This window comes from Empidonax traillii, unplaced genomic scaffold (assembly GCF_003031625.1).
Source record: "Empidonax traillii isolate 1590-97213 ecotype Southwest subspecies unplaced genomic scaffold, ASM303162v1 scaffold259:size690984, whole genome shotgun sequence".
Taxonomy (NCBI): Eukaryota; Metazoa; Chordata; class Aves; order Passeriformes; family Tyrannidae; genus Empidonax; species Empidonax traillii.
In genome coordinates, this window is record NW_020955452.1 from 130889 (window position 1) to 148941 (window position 18053).

General features: G+C 45.2%; 1 protein-coding gene across 7 annotated transcripts in view; it reads right to left on the bottom strand.

Annotated features, from left to right (window-relative positions):
* CAMTA1 (calmodulin binding transcription activator 1) overlaps positions 1-18053 on the bottom strand; it is a 218925-nt gene that overhangs the window by 48829 nt on the left and 152043 nt on the right. For all 7 annotated transcript variants that reach the window (XM_027889335.1, XM_027889332.1, XM_027889331.1 and 4 more), the window contains one exon: positions 4783-4936. In XM_027889335.1, coding sequence (XP_027745136.1) covers positions 4783-4936 — 154 coding nt within the window. The remainder of the gene's footprint in view (positions 1-4782; positions 4937-18053) is intronic.

Here is an 18053-nt window from a genome sequence, read left to right on the forward strand (position 1 = left end):
CCGGCACTGCACTGCCCACCTCACTCACCTGCACTGCCCACCTCACTGGCACTGCTAGCAAGACGTGGACCCCCCCTCAGCCGGTGCTCTAGAACTGAGTCTGCCGGTCCCTGCAGCCAAGTGCTAAGAGGGCAGATAAAATACCACAGAAGAACATGAAACAAAGGCGAGGTACCCGTAGCCTTCCCAGAGAGGCTTGGCAATTGCTGCAGCTGGTTTAATATCCAAGTTTTAGGGAGACAGGAAACTATTTGGTTTAGGTTTCCACAAGTTGGTTGCCATTACTGCTAATGGTTCATCCTGGACTGTTGTCATCACTCAGTGGGATTATTTGTTGTGTCTCCAAATGCAGCTGAAATGCACCAGCTGAATCATGATTCCTAATTTTGTTCTTTCGTAGTTTCTACAGTAGGTAAAACTTGCCCGTGAGGGAAACCATGTTTCCTACAGAGTGGTCCATACAAGCACAGGAACAAGCTTCCTCTGGGGACATGAAGGCCACTGCAGATCTCAGAGGGAGAGGAAAAGTGCAATTCTTGCAGGGGACCCCTGCTTATGGCCACACACATGTGTAATGAAAGGGTTGGCGAAAAGATGAGAGAAGCCAAGCAGGTGGCTAAATGAGCAGGTGGCTCATACTGGCATGCAGACAGTGTGAACAGAGGTACTCGAAGTCCAAGTGGCTGGTAGGATGTAAGAGCCTATCTAGCACCTACTATTGTGTTCTCTTTTTAATAAAAACTCAACCTATTGCAGTAAAACCAGATGTCAGCATTACTAAAACCAAAGTCTTTTAAAGAATCCATGCTGCTTTTTATGTGGTCAGCTGAACTAAGCTGACCCCATTGAGGGGCACTTTGGAGCTCTGACAAACCATCCGGGGAATGTAAAAATTATCCCATTTAGACTTTTGTTCAACTGATCTCTCAAGATTAAATATAAACCCCCTCCTTAAACCCAATTACTGAAATTGAATATAAATTCAAGTCAAGATAAAACAAATCCATTTTTGAAACTGTATTAATGCTGACTGCTGCTATTTGAATTTCCTTCTGGGCTGCAGGCATCTGATGCCATCTCCGGTGGCAACAATAAGGGGACACAGGTTCAGGTCACCTCAGGGGCCCTGATCAGTTCCCTTACACAGAACTGGGGACTGTGGAAAGAGGTGAGATTGGCCCATGCCCAGAGGCATTGACTCTGACTGGCACCATGTGAAACTTTCCAGCTGTGGCTGCGTTCAGGGGGCACAAACAGAAGCCCTCAGTTTCTATGCAGCAGAGGAATGAAAAAAACTTTTTCTCTGAAAGGAAGACAGCTCTTAATTATAGTGGACCTGGAACAACGATTGCAACGTAGCACCAGCTGTGAGCTTGTAACTCATATATTGCCAGCTGAAGGATGAGAGAGCCAAAAGGGGATGATTTGGAGAAACCCCCAACATGAGCTGGCCCACAATTTGCTGATCATATGGAGTTTATATACAGAATTCTGCTGAGTTGGATTCTGCCACTGAATTTGCTTTTACCACCAGATGCCTCTAAGGACATCTGCTAATCTGTTCAGAGAAATCTCAAAGCAAGACTATAATGGGGCACAAAATTGAAAGCAATGCCAAATAGAGGCCCCTTCTTCACGCCAGGCATCCTGAAATGACTTACAGGTGTTTCGGACAACATTTCTGCAGAATTTTCATGTATTACAGCTATTCACTTTGCACAAATGTCCCCAAAGGTTGCATCCATTACCAAAGCAACACACAAGATAACCCTTTTGATTCAGACACCCAACTGCGATGCTCCCGACAGTCGGATTACTGCAGGTCTGCCATCAGAGGAGGTGTCACAGCCCTCCCTGTGCTCCCTGACCTTTGCTGACACCTCCAAAATGAGAGGCCTCATCTCTGAGCCTGGAAGGAGAGAGTAATGATCCTGTGGGAGGTCACGAATGTGCATCCAGCCCTTTCAGGCTCATCTGCTTCAGTCTTGAGGACTGTCAAACTGAGGTCTTACAAGCCAACAGTGATAGTCCAGAGAGGACAATCAGGAGATCAGGGATGTCCCAGTGCAAAGGCAGGTGACAAATACATCAGAACTAAAGCAAAAATCCAAAGCTGGAAATCAGGCTGATTAATTATTTACAGTCTCAACCTAGCTGGAGGTGTTGAAAAAACCTCAAATCCTCAGAGCATCTGCAGCATTTACCTTTCATGGATGTTCAGATGGGGTCATTTCAGTCTCTTAATTAGTTCACACACCAGCTACGTTAGAACAAGTTAATGCTGTTTCCACAAAGCTCTCAGAGCTGTGTGGCTACTCCAAAACAATGGGTTTAATCCATAACCACCTGTGCAAGTAGTCACAGAATGAGGGAACACGGTCCCTGCAGCCAGCCAAGAAGCTCGCTCTGGGTTCAGCAGTCTCCTTCAGGACCAGGGCAGAAGCCACCTCTCGGCACCCAGACCTCAGTGCCCTGCTCTGCTCACGGAGGTGACAAGGATGGTACCGGGAGCCAATGCCTGTCCCTGATGCCTGTTGAGGACTTGCTGAAGCCTGGACTGACTTTGGGATGATGTGGCAGGGAAGGAAGAGGGAGCTGAGTGAATAATGGATACAAGAAACAAACTCCCTGATCATCCCAGTCAGGGTCTCTCTGCATTTCACAAAAAACAGTTTGATGTATTTGTCTGGCTTGGACTCTAAGACTGATGCTGCTCACCCTGCCAGCCATCTGCCACATCATTTTTAGTTCTCCAGGCACACATGGCCAAGAGAACATGCTCCCAGGCTTTGGCTGTCACACCACTGACTATCTGCTACCTTTGATTCTGGTAGAAAAGCTTTAATACCTGACAGAAGTCAACAGCTTTAACACCTGACTCCAGTCCAGGCTGAATAGGACTTGAACAATCAAGCACGTGTTCTCAGTGAGTCAAGAGCTGGACACTGCCACTAGCCTCTGACCAGGAGAAAGCATTTTCCCCAAAGGCAGAACTAGTATCAGCTTCTCTCCCCTAATCCCGAGTGACATCAGTGGTCTGAAATAGGAACCTCCCTACAGGTACAGTGTCCTTGGACCTCCACACACAGCCTAGCTGTATCATCGCTACATTGTCTTAAATGTGAAATTCTTAAGAGAAACAGCAACCAAGAAAACAAAAGCATCAACAAAAACCTCACATAGCTTCCAAGTCCAGAGGAATAAAACGTGAACTGCAACACAAAACAGGTAAAAAGGCAAGACTGTTGCTGCACCACCAACACCAAGCACAACACTTTGATTAAGTCATTGACAAATCTGCTTTAGGGCAGAGAAATTTGGAAACATCAGGCAATCAAACTGTGAAGTCTGCGAAAGAACATGATTAATGCAAAAATGTGATGAAACTAACATGCTTGGCTCCAGAACTTCATGGCACACCCCACGCTGGAACCAAATCTGATGGCTTCTTGGCGAGCAGTGTCCCTCTGCGTTCCCCAAATATAGTTATCTATGTCCTCCTTGTTTTTCAGGTCTGATCAGAATCCAAAGCTTTTATTGTAGCTACATTTCTAAGGATGTTTCCCAGGATATGTACCCATAAACAGAGACGTGTACATGCATATATACTCTGAATAATTGCGCAGAATTTCACTCTTCCCTCCTGAGACATAAAAGAGCCAAGTGTTATTAAATTTATAGTGAGTTCGTTGTAGTTTTCACATAATTTTCTTGATGCACTGCAGATTTTTTAACAGGCTGCTGCTTCCTCTCCTGTTTAATGTTAAGGTACTTGTCCAGGCTCAGCTACACCTTCAACACCCTGGATTTCTGCCTAAGGTTATCAGCCCCAGAGGCAAATGTGTCATTTTCTTTATTCTCTTCTGCTGTCTTCTGCCCTCCAGCTTTGTGCAGAAAAGAAATACATGGGCCTGCACAGCTCGGGATGCAACAAAGGAGTGGTGCGAACTCAGATTACTAAGGCTGCAGTCAGCACTAGACTGATCTTTCATGGATGGCAGAGACACATCAGCATGCACTCCGTGGCTGCGACCTCCAATTACAGGAAGCTAGGCATGACACCAGTGCCCAGGCAGGGGCAGAGGGCAGGGACAGAAGCAGACCTGGTATTTGTTGACTCAGATATGGTATTGTGCCTCCTACAATTAATTTTCTCTTGCTTAATGACCCACTTTATGTCTAATCTTTCATTGCAAAAAGTTGTTTGTATGTACATTTGAACATGCTCTCCAGGGGAAGGCATACAGTATAACTGTGATGCAAAAGAAAATATTATATACCAAGCCAGATGCAGAGAGGTCCAAAGAACTGCCTGTTTGAGGGCAAATTTCCCATCACTCTGGGCACCTAAGCAGACTCTTCAGACTGCAAAGTTCAGAACCATAGGAAACGATGCTCATCCAAAACATTCAGTTCCATGGGGCCTTCTGTAAGCTACAGCAACCCATTGTGACCTGACACTGACCACCCAAACATGAAGTGCCCTTAGGGGAATTCACCTGCCAGTACCGAGCAGGCTCTCTGCAAGTAAATAGATGCCTACAAACAGCCTTCAAAAGTGCAGGTACAATTTTTTCCCAGTGTGCAGAGGAAACCCTTTCGGGGACAGCTGGGCAGCTTTCATACCATGCATCCCAGAAGTATTGCATATTAGGAAGAAAGCACATGCAGATGCGAAACGAGTTGTACGGGGACAAGTGACTCCTTCACAGGGATGGCTGGTGGCTGTGAGAGACACTGTAAATATACAGCAAAGAAGCAAAAACGGCTCCAGGTACTCACACATCGGTTTGAGCTGCCCAATGAGTTCCTCTTTTGTCCACTTTGCCCACTCCTTTTTGTCGGTGTTTATTGAACACAAGATGGGGCCGCATGGTTTCCCACAGTCCTCGATGGCTGGGACATTCAGATAGTGCACCAACACGATGTCTGGGTTCTGCAGGGAGAGCAGAGCAAGAGTTACGTCAGTGGGCTTGCCCCCGGTTCAGAGCTCTCTGCATTTATCTTCCTAATTAAAATCGTGATAGAAAGCATCATAATTAGATCTGAATACATCCTGGATTTCCCCGAGATCAGAGCTGTTCTTTCAAAGAGGTGGCAAAAGACAGACATGACAGTTTGCACATGGATTCCCCCATCCTGAGGGCCATTTGCTTGCAACTCTCCTGCTCCCCTTGTCTGGTCAGATTGAACCTTTTTTCCAAACTACAACACTGAATACTTGCAAGAGTCTTGCAAATACCACTTACAATGAACACCAGGTAATTTGTTTGGTTTAAGGGACCTTTGGTTCATATGAGCCAATGCTTCCATCATTTCTGGTCCACATCGGGGCTATTTTGAATACACAGAAAGTAACCTGAGAACATCAGGAACAGCCACACTCTCCATACAGTGACAGAGAGAGGGGGGGAAGAGCCGACAAGGCTCACAAACAATATTACACAGTGCCCCAACGATGGGCTCTTTACAGTCAAGCCTGGAACTCCTTGTCTTTTGAAGATGTTGCAGCTCTGTGGATGAAGCCAGCAAGCTGCAGAAGGTGGGGACTGCAAGAGCCGTTCGCAGAGCTGCTGCAGAAGGACAGCAAGGCACCAGCTTCTGCAGGCTGATCAACGCTCTCCTCTCCCCACACACCTTCCCAGGGGCTGTGAGCGGGAGGCAACCCCGCTGTGATGCACTGCAGTGCTGTCCCACCGAGCGCTGTGTTACCACCCTGCGAGCAAATGAATCGTCTTAACAACAGCAACAAGAACAACTCTGCCAGTTCCCCAGCAGCGTCCCACGGAGATTGTACAATAGATAATAACAAGATTGAGGAGCTGATTTCTTTCCCTTAAGTCATTTACTTTTAAGTTCGCAAACTTTAATGACTGCTTTGGAATTATTTATAAAAATAAATAGGATAATGGTGTAATTAAAACTCTAATGTTTCATTAATGTTGTTAGAGCCCTGTTTCAAGGAGTAGAGGGAACACAACATATCATTCATGTGCAAAGGTTGTGCTAATAGGAGCACTTGCTTATAAAACCAGGGGAGGGCCGGAGCAGTACACAGACACCCAGACCAAGGAGACCTGTGGAAGCGAACTTCTGATGGGCAAAGCATAGCACTGAGGCCCACGTGTCAGGAGCTGCACCTGGAGCAGCCCAGGGCAGCAGCAGGGCAGCACTCACCACCACCAGGTGCAGGGTGACCATACATCCCCTGTGCCGCCCGCACACAGAGACCATCCTGCACATCTCTGAGATCAGGGGGCAGCTGGTCACATCTCCAGGCTGGCTAAGAAGGTGTAGCAGTGGAGAGGCCACTAGTGCCTGTGTACAGCAACATGACAAGCAGAGCAGCCCCCTAAAGTGTGACCTCGATAACCAGAAACATCCCTCTGTCTGGAGAAGAAGCTCTTTTAAGTTAGGAAGACATGCAAGCAGGAGCTTATGTTTTTCCCTCTATGGATAGAACTGCAACCAGAGGATTCTCAGTGAAGATCCTGTGAAAATACAGTATCAAATTCTTGCAGCCTGTTCTAAAGGAGTTGTGCTGCACAAGGAGGAGGCAAGGCAACCTTGTAAGGAACAGCTACCAATTTATTTCGGAGCAGTTTTGGAAAGTGCTAAAGCAAAGAAAACTGTTGGCTCTTCCATTCCCGAGATTCTTCTGGAGACAAACAACTGAACCTTTTATGTTTAATTGTGAAGTGTTCAAAACCTTCCATTTCCCAGGGCACATCTGCCCCAAATGAGAGACAGCCAGAGGACACAGGAAACCATCGCATCCTCCCTTTCCACAGTGAGGTCTGAAACAGCACCGTCCTAGTGCATAATTCAGAAAAGGTTCAGGTAATAAAAATGATTACTTATACACCCAAATAGTCTCCATCAGCTAATTTAATGTAATTAGTGATCTAGATGATGAAGTAATAAAAAGTAATATGCTTCAGAGATTTCATGTAAAGATGCCTCTTGCTCTCCAAGAAGTTTCAAAGAAGGGAGCAAAGACATGCTGCCACCACAGCATTGGGCAATGTGGCAGTTCTGCAGGTGCTTCTCTGTTCCTCTCAGATAGCTGTGTTTTTCACAGCCTGATGGTGCCCATTGGTCAGGTCAGGATGACGGGTCTTCTGGACTTCAGCACAAGCAAGTGGACCTCAGCAGTGGATTGGCACTGAAATTTGTATTTTTTATATATATGAAAGCATGTAAAATAAACACAAACCCAACAGGTTTGTTCCTTATATCTACATCTAAAAGTTGACCTTAGATTGACAAATCTCATGAATGCCAATCTATTTGGTGAACTGAAGTGTTTTGATGAAAAATGAAGAGAATAGGTATGTTTTTGAAAACTTGAAATCAGCAGTGAATCACTATTCACAGTGATCTGCCAGGAGGGCAAGAGAGATGTGAAAGACTAAAAGAAAAATTGCAAATGTAAATTCCACGTGGAAACGGTGCCAGGAAAGAGGACATGCCACAGCAGAAGCTCTTCACTGGAGTGGCAGGGAGGGGAGCCCTGGATTGGGCTGCAGATGGCTCTGAAAATGTGCCTTTTGGAAAGCAGCCTGTCATTCCAGTGCCCAGAGTCTCAGCAGAGCTGTTTCCCTTCCCACGCTACTGAGTTGAAGGCACTGCCATCTGTCCCTGACCTGGGCAAGGCTCCTTGGCTCCTCCTGTCATGCTGGGGCATCTCACCTGCCTCCTCAGTGTGGTGGATGAATGGGCTCCACTGCTGCTGGAGGGTGAGCAGGAGATGGTGCAACAAGCAGTTAAACACAAAAAGCTGATAGTTTTGATAAAGAAAAATGCAACTGCAACATCTGTCTGACTCTTGTTTGAAGCTTCATCAGCACTAAGTGGTCCATAAATCAGACTGGCATGGTGTTACATTTCTTCCATGGCTTAACCATTAATCTACTGCCAATTCTCATGAAAAATGCAGAAGAAAAGCTACATGATGGTGGAAGTGTACACATTATCCATAAAGCGGCAATGGCACATAAAGTGCCTCAGCCCTCTGTCCCAGTGGCTGGAGCAGCGGGGCAGCTTTCTCTGCTACCCACCATGGAAATTATCCAAGTAAAACAATGATTGTTCCGTTAGCCTGCTCCATGCGGGTATCTTTCACGGGAGCAGAAACCCAAAACTGAAATAAAACTGAAACAGTTCTGGCAGGTGTGGGGGCACGGGCAGCCAGCAAAGGGCTGGATGACACTGGGCTGAAGGAACAGACAGTTCCTGCAGCACTCCAGGCCGGCTCAGCCATGGGGGAAGCCCTCCTTTCATTTCAGCAACCAGCTTCTGCCTTCACTTCCCAGAGTCAGTCCCCCATGAAGGGAAGTCTTCCTTCTCAGGTAGAATAAGCACAAAAAAACCTCTGCTTTCCTTCTGTTCTCATCCAAAAGCATGCTGGTTTGGTTGTCTTATTTCTTTTTGTTTTAAAAGCAAAAAGCAAAAGCCATTTCTGGCCAGCTTCCAGCTGCTCTTCAGCTGCTCAGCCAAGGCAATCAGCTCAAGGCAAAATCTCACTGGCAAAGGCTCCCAAATCACCGATGACAACAGCTGAAGATAATTTTATTTGGAAAAATACCTCTGAGCTGAAAGTTTTGCATTTGTACTCCCTGCTGGAAGGATGAAAGGAAATAAATCATCCTCAGGGATGATAAGCATTGGTGAATTTAGTCCCAGCCAAGGAATTACCCCCAAGCACAGCCACTCGCCCCACTTGGCACTGGACATCCATGTTAGTTCTGTTGTGTCCAAACTGCAAAGTACTTTGTGTGGTGAAGCCTGTTCCAGCCTTAATGACTAAACCACGAAGCAGAAAGGTAGAAGGAGCAACAGAGCATGGCAGGGGAATGCACAGGCAGCTCCCGTGCCTCCTTCCTCCCTTTTCATCCCTAAAATCGTAAATAGTTTTTTTCTTTTGTGACAACTATCCCTTCACAAAGTATCCTTTGAATTCTTCAAACAATCCAAAAAGCTGAAAAGGAATCTCAGCTTTCTGGGAAGACAATTCACATCCACTGCTGTGCACTGACTAGATCAATATCCAACAGATTATTATGCCAAAACTCAATAATACTAAGAGGTTTCCGTGGTTTTGAGGGGGTGCTGTCACACGTTGCTTCAGTACCCACAGGTAACTCAGCGACAGGTACTGGGAGTATCTGTGTATCATTGCTATGCTATCTAAAAATCAAATCAGGGAAACCATTCCCAGACACATGGATGACAGAATCTTCTGCTCATAGCAGTGTCAGTCTGGAGGGTTTCCTCTGGATTTTCAAAGGTTTGAGAGCAGAGCCTGGATACCTGAAGAACAAGGCACAAAGATACAACACAGACACAGAAATAATGGAATTTTTTCCTTTCCAGACACCAAATGCTAGCTTTGGGCAAGATTACTGGTTTGAATCCCAGCAATTTCTTTATCCTTGAACTAATTTTTAATTGAGGTCACGCTGTAGAAGACAACCCGGTGGCTGATGTATTAGAATATGTTTATCTTCCACACTAACCGTGAAAACAAACACATTGACTTTGAATGTGCAATCCATTGCCTTAGAGCTGGGCATGTTTAATTAGGGAGAATGAGACAATTACCAGAGATGTAGCACAGCCTTGGCTCCCCAGCTAAAGCACTGGAGCAGAGGGAAGAGAGTGGGACCCCAGAGCTGGACACAAAGCAGAAGTTGTGTTGTGGAGTAGAACTCCTTTTACTGCAAAATCCCTTTTAGCCAGTACAGCACTTTGAATTAGCTTTGTGTCCTATGGCTCCAGCTGACAAAGGAGCTGGTGGAAATTCTGTCCCTTAAAAGATTCCTCAGGAAGAAAGAATGCCAGGACTCAGCTGAGCAAAGAAACACTGGTGCATATATGGTTTTAAATGCAGTTAAATCAGCATCCTGACATGCACTGGCTCAGGAGCTGCTGCCAGTTGTCACTGTCCTTGCCTGTGTACAGAAGATTCAGGTCCCCTCCAGGGCAGTGGTCATCCCCATCCTCTCCACCACTGCCACACCCCAGCCATGCCTGGAGTCTCAAGATTTATGCCCTGTGTATACCGAGGACACCTTGTCTCCAAAGGTCAGCATGCCACAACTTCAACACATAGTCATTTCCCACTTCTTTAGCCCAAGTTCTTTTAAGTCTTTTTGTTTGTTTAAATTCACTAATTTTTGAGACAAGAGATGGGCTAGAGGCCAATATAGCTCCCTGTACTGCAAATATTGAAGAGCTTGGAAAGCAAGAAAATTCTTTTGAGATTATGAGATTTCCTGCAACTATTTTAAAGGGAATCAAGATTTAATTTATCTGCATGCTTTATAACACGCTTCCCAGTTCTTCTTCAATACCTTGGTAAGGGCACAGCACACAGAGTAGCGTGGGCATCACCGGGCAGCACTTAAATAGCATGAGCAGGAAACTAAGAGAGTCTTAATATAGAACAAATACCAAACACTCACCAATACATCATCAAATGTGATATATTTGAAGATATTTTATACAGAAAGAGCTGCCTCTGAATACTCCTGGGGATCATGTTTACTTAACATATACTTTGAAAGATACAGAGAAATACAACACTGTAATTCCTGGCCTCCGAAGTTCCAAAAGAAATTGATTTCTGAGACGCTTTTTTCCTTTCATAGCAATACATCTTGTGCTAGTAAAAGGTGTAACAGAAGGATGATACTGCACAACTTGAAACATGCAGCAAAATAAAACAAAAGGCACTTCTCTTTCTCATGAAGGTATTATTCTTCTGGACAATGGAAATTTCTTTTCATCTGTGTCACCTCTCCCAGCTGGAAGCTTTAACTTACACAGGCAGTTGACAGGGACAAGATAATTCTGCCATGAGCTGGGACTGTGTTTTTTTTTATCTAGGAACACGCAGAAGAGCTGCTGGTGCTGACACAGAGGTCCTGGGGACAGAGATGCAGCGGGGAAATCTGTCCTGCTTATTGCTCTGGAGCAACAAACCCCCTGGAGACCATGAAACAGTCACCTGGGAAGGTCTGAGGAGAGCCAAGTCTCTGGCACCTGAGCACTCACAGTGTTGGTAATGCCCAGCACAGCAGTGCATCCTTCAGCACTGGGCTCCCACCCAGGTCTCCAAAGGGTTTTCCCCAAGAACCACAGTGGGCTCCAGGCTTCCACTCACAGAGCAAGGCAGAGGAGTCTCTTTCAAACCCACAGTTTTTACTGTTTTCCACTCAGTCCTTTAAGACTGTAGGTATGGATTCTTGGAAGACCACACTGAGACTTTCACAGCTGTTAAGCAGTTGGTCAGAGGAGGTGCTGGGGCAGCTGACTCAGTTAATAACCTTCTAAAGCTGTGCCATTGCCCACATATGAAAACACAACCATGATAAAAAGTGTGTACAGAAAACTTCCAGAGAGCAACCTGTCCTACTTCAGCTTGGTCACACCCCCACTCAAGGAAACTGCATAACAATGAAAACATCTGCCCTTTAACCCAGCTGCTGCATCCAGCACTGTCTCTGCAGGGAGACAGATTTGACAGGAAATCATCACGTATCTCCTCCTCCTCCCTGTCACTTGCTCTCTGCAGTTTTACAACTCATTCTGCAAAAGCCTTGAGGATTTTCAAACAATAACGCTGAGGGCAAAGCGAAACTCCTTCGAGATACTCTTCCTGACAAATGAGGCTTATTACAGATAGACACACATTTCTTGCTATACTGGGCACATTCTGCTACTCCAGCTCACCACCTTTGAAGACTTACATTAGAACAGTGCCTCTGTGTTTTCTTATATTAAACCTGCATAATGCAACCATTTCCAGAACAGGGGAATTTCTTCTGCAAGGAAAGTGGTGCAGAGGAGAACATCAAAGCCACCTGATATTTCAGTGTCCTATGCTTGAATTGTGCTTTTCATTTTTGTAACAACTGAGTTTGCTAACTGATACAGCCTGATTTATACACCAAGATTACTCGATGTAACAGCAAAACACAGCTCTTTCTAGGGTAAAACAAAGCAAATGCTCCATTGCCCACAAAGCACCAGTGAGGACTAAGGCTGCCACCAAAGCTGCAGATGTGGAGTAGAGTTCTGCCCTACATCTGCATGAATAGTTCGAAATCACATTACACTGCCCATACACACATGGGCAAATCACCATCAAATCGCAGACAAAAATGTAAATACCAAGGTACTGAATATGCCATAATGGTGCTGCTCTCTTTGTAGGCTGCTGCTCTGTAAAAGATTTGCTACTGCAGTTGGACTGTTTTTCCCCAACAAGTGTGAGCCAGAGATCCCTCAGCTGACATTTGTGAGGACTCTTTATTTTTTTCACTCTGAAGTACAGAATCTCTTCTCCCTCTTTCTGTTTTTTCTTGCAACCTTTACGTTGGAATTCTGTCACTGCATTTCAAACGAGCTCAGACAGAGCTCAGCTCAGAACGCTTCCATCCTCATCACCAGCCAGAAATGCCAGCACTATAAATCATGCCCCAAGTGGCTTCTGTCCTTTCCCAGCTCATCCAAGCCAGAGATACGATAATAGTTGGTCTGAAATAAGAAGAAATTTTAATTTCAAAGGTCTGCTGACATTCACCAAGTGCTTTCAAAGTTTCTATCAACAGAATGCACTGCTTCCAGTTCCAGTTGGAATGCAGATGGTGCAAGTTTTTCTCTCGTGCTGATGGCCTAGTTTGCCTCAATAACACTATTAACTGTTAAATATTAATGCATTTCTGTGAATTAAGAACAGTTCAGTGTGTACCTGAAGATACTTCACTTCTTACTTTTTTAATTGTTGTAGGTGGACCAAGTAATAAAAAGCTGACATTTCCAAGAAAAGCCCAGGAGAATGTACTGAGAGCTCATGACAAGCTTCTCCTCCAGAGACATGCTGTCCCCTCAGTGCTGCTCCTAAAGCTTCACTCAGATCCAAGCTATTTTTGTACAGATGAAAACGATTTAAAATCATTTGGAAGTGGATTGTCCCTCAAACCCTGTGTACACTCCCCACAGCAGTGGCACAGCAGCATGCAGCAAGAGAGGATGTGTAGGACTAAGGCTGCGTCCAAGGGTTGGCCTGCCTGCATGTGGGAGAAAAGCATCAGCTTCAGCCTTCACAGGGTGCTGCAGGACCCCAGCCCACCAGAAAGGGAGCTCTCTGCAGTGCTGGGAGCAGCATCCCAGGGGCTGGAGCTGTGCTCACCAGCCCTGGCTCCTTTCCTTACACCTGCACAGCACACAGCACAGAGACACAAGGCTCCAGGTGCCTGGAAAGGAAGCACGTGTGAGCCTGATGCCTGCCTGGAGGAACAGGAGAGAAATGCTTTGTAGTGTTCCGTGCAGCCTATATGGTACATGGTAAGCCAACAAGTCCTTTATATTTCTATTCTTTGCTCTTGCTCCAAGGGCTCTATCGTTTATAACTTCTTTAAATTTGTTACTTTTGATATCAGTGACTGATAATACAATTGCCAGAGGAATAACATCGATAACCTTCAAAACACTTTCATAATGTTGCCTTTTATAGTCTGGCAACATTTTTGTTCCTATGGCAAAACCCTTATGACATTGCTAGACAGCATACGGGTTACTCTTTGAAGGTTTTGTTATGCCTAGATAACCCTTCCATATATGAGTAACCCCAGTGCCAAGGAATCCGAAGTTCTCCTCTGGTACATATTTTGGAGTCCAGCTTTACTTTGCATCGGATGTGAGGGCTCACAGAGATGCAAGAGTCCAAACAAAAGATTCATAAATGCCAGCGACAGGGGGCTGTGCCCACAGGCAGAGATGGCTAGGTACCAGGCACACCCCAAACTGCCATGTCAAGGACATGCTGGCCTCCCTCCATTCTCCCTACAGCTGTGACTGATTAGCCAGGTTGTCCTGAAAGGTACCCACAGTAGCCAGCTGGGAACTGAGGCAGCACTTTAAACTGGAAACATCAAATCCTAAAGCAAAAAAAAGAGTATCAGACTTGAATTTTTTTCCAAAATGCAAGAAGAAGATTATTAGACAACCTTCTTTCTTCTTCACTATCACTCAGAAGTCTCAAATTCCCCCAGACACAGGGATTAACAAACAGGGATTAGCATCTCAGCACTCCTGTTGTAGACTTGCAGAAGCCCAACTTTTTGGGCCTGCTGCACATACACTTCAGAGACTCTCACATGGATGCCTTGGAAACTTAAATGGAAATGTGAACCCCACCAGTGCTGCTGTGCAGCTCAGAGGGGCTTCTCTGACCTGCTGATGAGAGTGGAGTTTTTCCTTATAATGCCTTTCTGAGGACTCCGAGTCCTTTCTGGCTGTGTAGGCATGCAGGTTTCTCTTGGGGAGATCTAAGGAATGGATTTTGTTTCTCTATTTCACTATGTTGAAGCAAGCACAGAACCACTCCCAGGGTGGACAAACGGCTCTAGTCAGTGCCAGTGCAACTCTGAACTCAAGGGAGGAGCACACACTGCTTCCTGGCTCCTTTTTGCTCCAAATCAGGTCCCTCATACAGTGAGAGAAGAAAATGGTAAACTGGATAGTGAGCCCGTCCTGCCTCAAACTGCTACAGCAGAGCAAGTGACCTGGCTGCTAACAGAGATGTTATCAGGGATGAGCAGAAGAGTGCTCCAGCCCAGCGACAGCTAAGCAAACTGCCCTCCAGCCTGCTCCATCAGTCTCAGATTCACTGCACAGGAGCAGCCTGGCAGTTTCCCAGCAGATGACAGTGCCCCAATAACCTCCAAAGCTGTGTTATTTAAGTGGAGGAAGGTGAGCTTTGTTTAGCTCTTAGGCTCAGGCTGAGCCAATGACAGATGCCAATGCTCCATCCAATTACATTTTTAAGTAGTGAAAGCAAATATATCAGGTGAGCGTACGTGGCACATGAGAGTTATCAATTTCTTTGATAACTCTGCTAACTTGATAACTTTGCAACAACTCCACGGCTGCATCTCACCTGGAGAACCTCCCTCATCTTTTTATTTCACAGTATGCTCCAGAACAACAGTGAAGTTTTGGCAATGCCTTTTGAAGAATACAACAAATAGCAAAGCAGTTGCTGTTATATGCAGAAATTTCCTTTTTTTTTTTTAATTTACTTGCCAAAAGTGACTACAAAGTTGAGATATTTTATAAATTGAGTGCTGTTGCCTGTGGCGTACACTGTGGTGTAGCAAGAGAAAAGAACACACAATGCCCATGACATTGTACACTTTACAAAATATGAAAAGGCAGGAAAGCTTCTGAATTTCAATAACAGATGCAGACTATTACACACAGGAAGTCATTACTCATTTCACCCATCAGCTACTTGACCCAGCTATATACACTGGGATCTTCTGAGACATCCCAAAAAAGCAGCAGTAGTTGGAACATCCAGTGCCAGACACGGCAATATTAAAGTTTAACATGGGTACTTTTAAGTTGGTAAATGCTCGGCAAAGTAAGCGCAGATCAAAGGCGTTTTTGAGCTTAGGCATCAATGCATCTGAAGAAGCATCTAAGAGAGAGGTAATGCTGAGGAACGAACAGCTTATGACAAGAGTCCTTGAAATCCCAGAAACAGCAATACAGTCTGCATTATCCAGACTCAGAGTGCTCTGTGCATTTTCAAATTTACTGCTTTTTCACTTTTCTCCTGCCTGCACAGAATATAGAAGAGGAACAAAGACCCTTCTCTTGCTGTCCTTCAGAAAAATGACAGACCAGTTTTGTTCTTCATCTTGGACCTCTCAGATCTGAACTTTATCGGACAGTGTAAGAACTGATCTGAGTGTCTGTTGTTACGTGTGCCACACGTGGCTGCAGATAGGGTTGTTTTTGAGAAGAACAGCACTGTCCATCCCAGGGCAATGGGGATGCTGTGATGCAAAAGCACAAGGGAGACCATGTCCTGCTAGGCCCACTGGGGGGGCAGATACTCCACATGGTATGTGCTGTCTGCCTGCCACACAGGCAGCAAGCACAAAAGAAACCTGCAAAGGAACGTGTAATGAGACGACAGGCAGCGAAACCAGCATGGGTGAACACAGGGATTCCCTGCAGAGTCTCCTTTTGACTGTGTGCTAGGAGAGCGCTCTCTGAGGAATGTGGCATCCCTCTCTTTGGGCAGAGAACATTCAATAACAAACACCTGTGCACAGCCACAGGAGGCCCTCCATCGCCACTAGTTGGAATGCTGTCTTTTCCAGGTTTCCTGATGTTTTGGTGTTATGTCAGAAACGTTCACAATGGCTGAGTATTGCAAGAACTTGGAAAACATCACTAAAAACTTCCATCCTGCCTTGCACACACCGTTTGAAAATGACTGAAGTAACCATCACATCTAAGGAGATTAGATTGTCACTGTGTGCTGATAACCAGAGCACACTCTGCCACACCAGAAGCCGCAGCAGGACAGGTAAAATGCACGTCACTACAGTTTGGTGATGTGGGGATGGCAACAAATCAGAGCCCAGAGCTTGGAGGCACGTTCCCAGCATGTTTACCATATCCTCATCTTTCCGTTTAACAGATAGAGACACAAGGAAAAAAAGAAATCTAAAAAGCATTGTCAACTTGAATGATTTTCCAGGGTCTTGTCGCTAAACAACCATCATCCCTCAGAGCATACAAAAGGCAATAAATGCAATAGAACCGTGTGGAACAATAGAAATAAATAATAATTTAATAAATAAATGCAATAGAACTGGAAAACTGTGTGGAGCTTGACAGATCTGGCTGTCCCTTGCATGTGACAGCCGATTTTCCAAGCAGGCAAACTGAAACTGCAGCAGACTTGTCCACAGGATAAGTGAGACCCTGACAAAAAGAGCACTGACTCCTATTTTTTAGTGCTGTTAAGTTCTGCTAAAAAAAGGTCTATTTTGAAAGAGTATTCAAATAGTTGTGCAAAATACATTTGTGGCTGATATAAAAACTGCTTAGTAATTGCTGTTTACCATCTCACCTCTGCTGAGCATCAGCATGAACCCAGTGGCTCTGTAACCCCCATAAAGGGCTGCACCTGCAGCCTCCAGTCCACTGCCACCCGCCATCACCTGCATTTCTCCGAATGCCACAAAGCCATCAGAAACTGGGGTTTTCTCCAAAAGCCAGAATCCCTCAGACTGTGCAACAAGTGGGCCCTGCAAGGTCTGCAGGGCGAGTCTGTGACCAGAGACATAATTTATCCAAGAACCTGTTAACATTTCCTCTCTACACTCACTGAACGAACATGCTTTTGAAGTCACTTATTTACCAATAAACTGCAATGGTCTGGAATCATTACCAACAAAGTAAATTGTTTTAATTGATCTGAACTTTTTTACCACGTGCGAGCTTCGGCCCCATGTCACTGTGCTTTCTAAAGGACTGAAAGAGCAAATGAAGCACTTGGAGCTAGCTGTCTGTAAAATGCCTTCTGAAAGGCTGCATGGCTGAAATGGAGAAAAAAAGAAGAAATCAACACTTGCATGACTCTTTCATGTTTACAACGAATCTTGAACCCTGAAAGGAGTCAAAAACTTACTTTTCTATGTGGAGGGACAAACTACAAGCCACACGCAGGCAGCTCACATGGGAGGAATGGCATTTCACGGCGTTTCATGCAGCTCTTGCTGCACTGTCCAGAAACAATATAACAAAACCACAGAATCACAGAATATTCATGACATTTTTTTTCTGGGACCAGAGAAGATGAAGACTATGTAGATTTAAATAATTGCAGGAGTTCATTTGGTATAACCTCAGGCAAATGCAAAGGGGCAGAGGTCCTGATAATAAAGACTCAGCCCCTCTCCATCTGAGTAGCAGCAGCCTCTGCAAACAGCAGCAAAACTGCAATCTAAAACAAACACAGTGCACTTCCATCAGATAAAAAATACATTTTTATTCAAACTGGTTGGGGGGGGTCAGAGGAAATACTCAATTTATGAGCAGAGTATAAACGGAATCTTTCAAAATCAGAGTTTTCAGCACAGATTAGCTCTCCATCCCTATTGCTGCTGAGAAGGCTAATCACGGCCCTGAATCAGTGTTTCAGCTGAACCTGACACTGGAAATCACACATAATTATACTGATT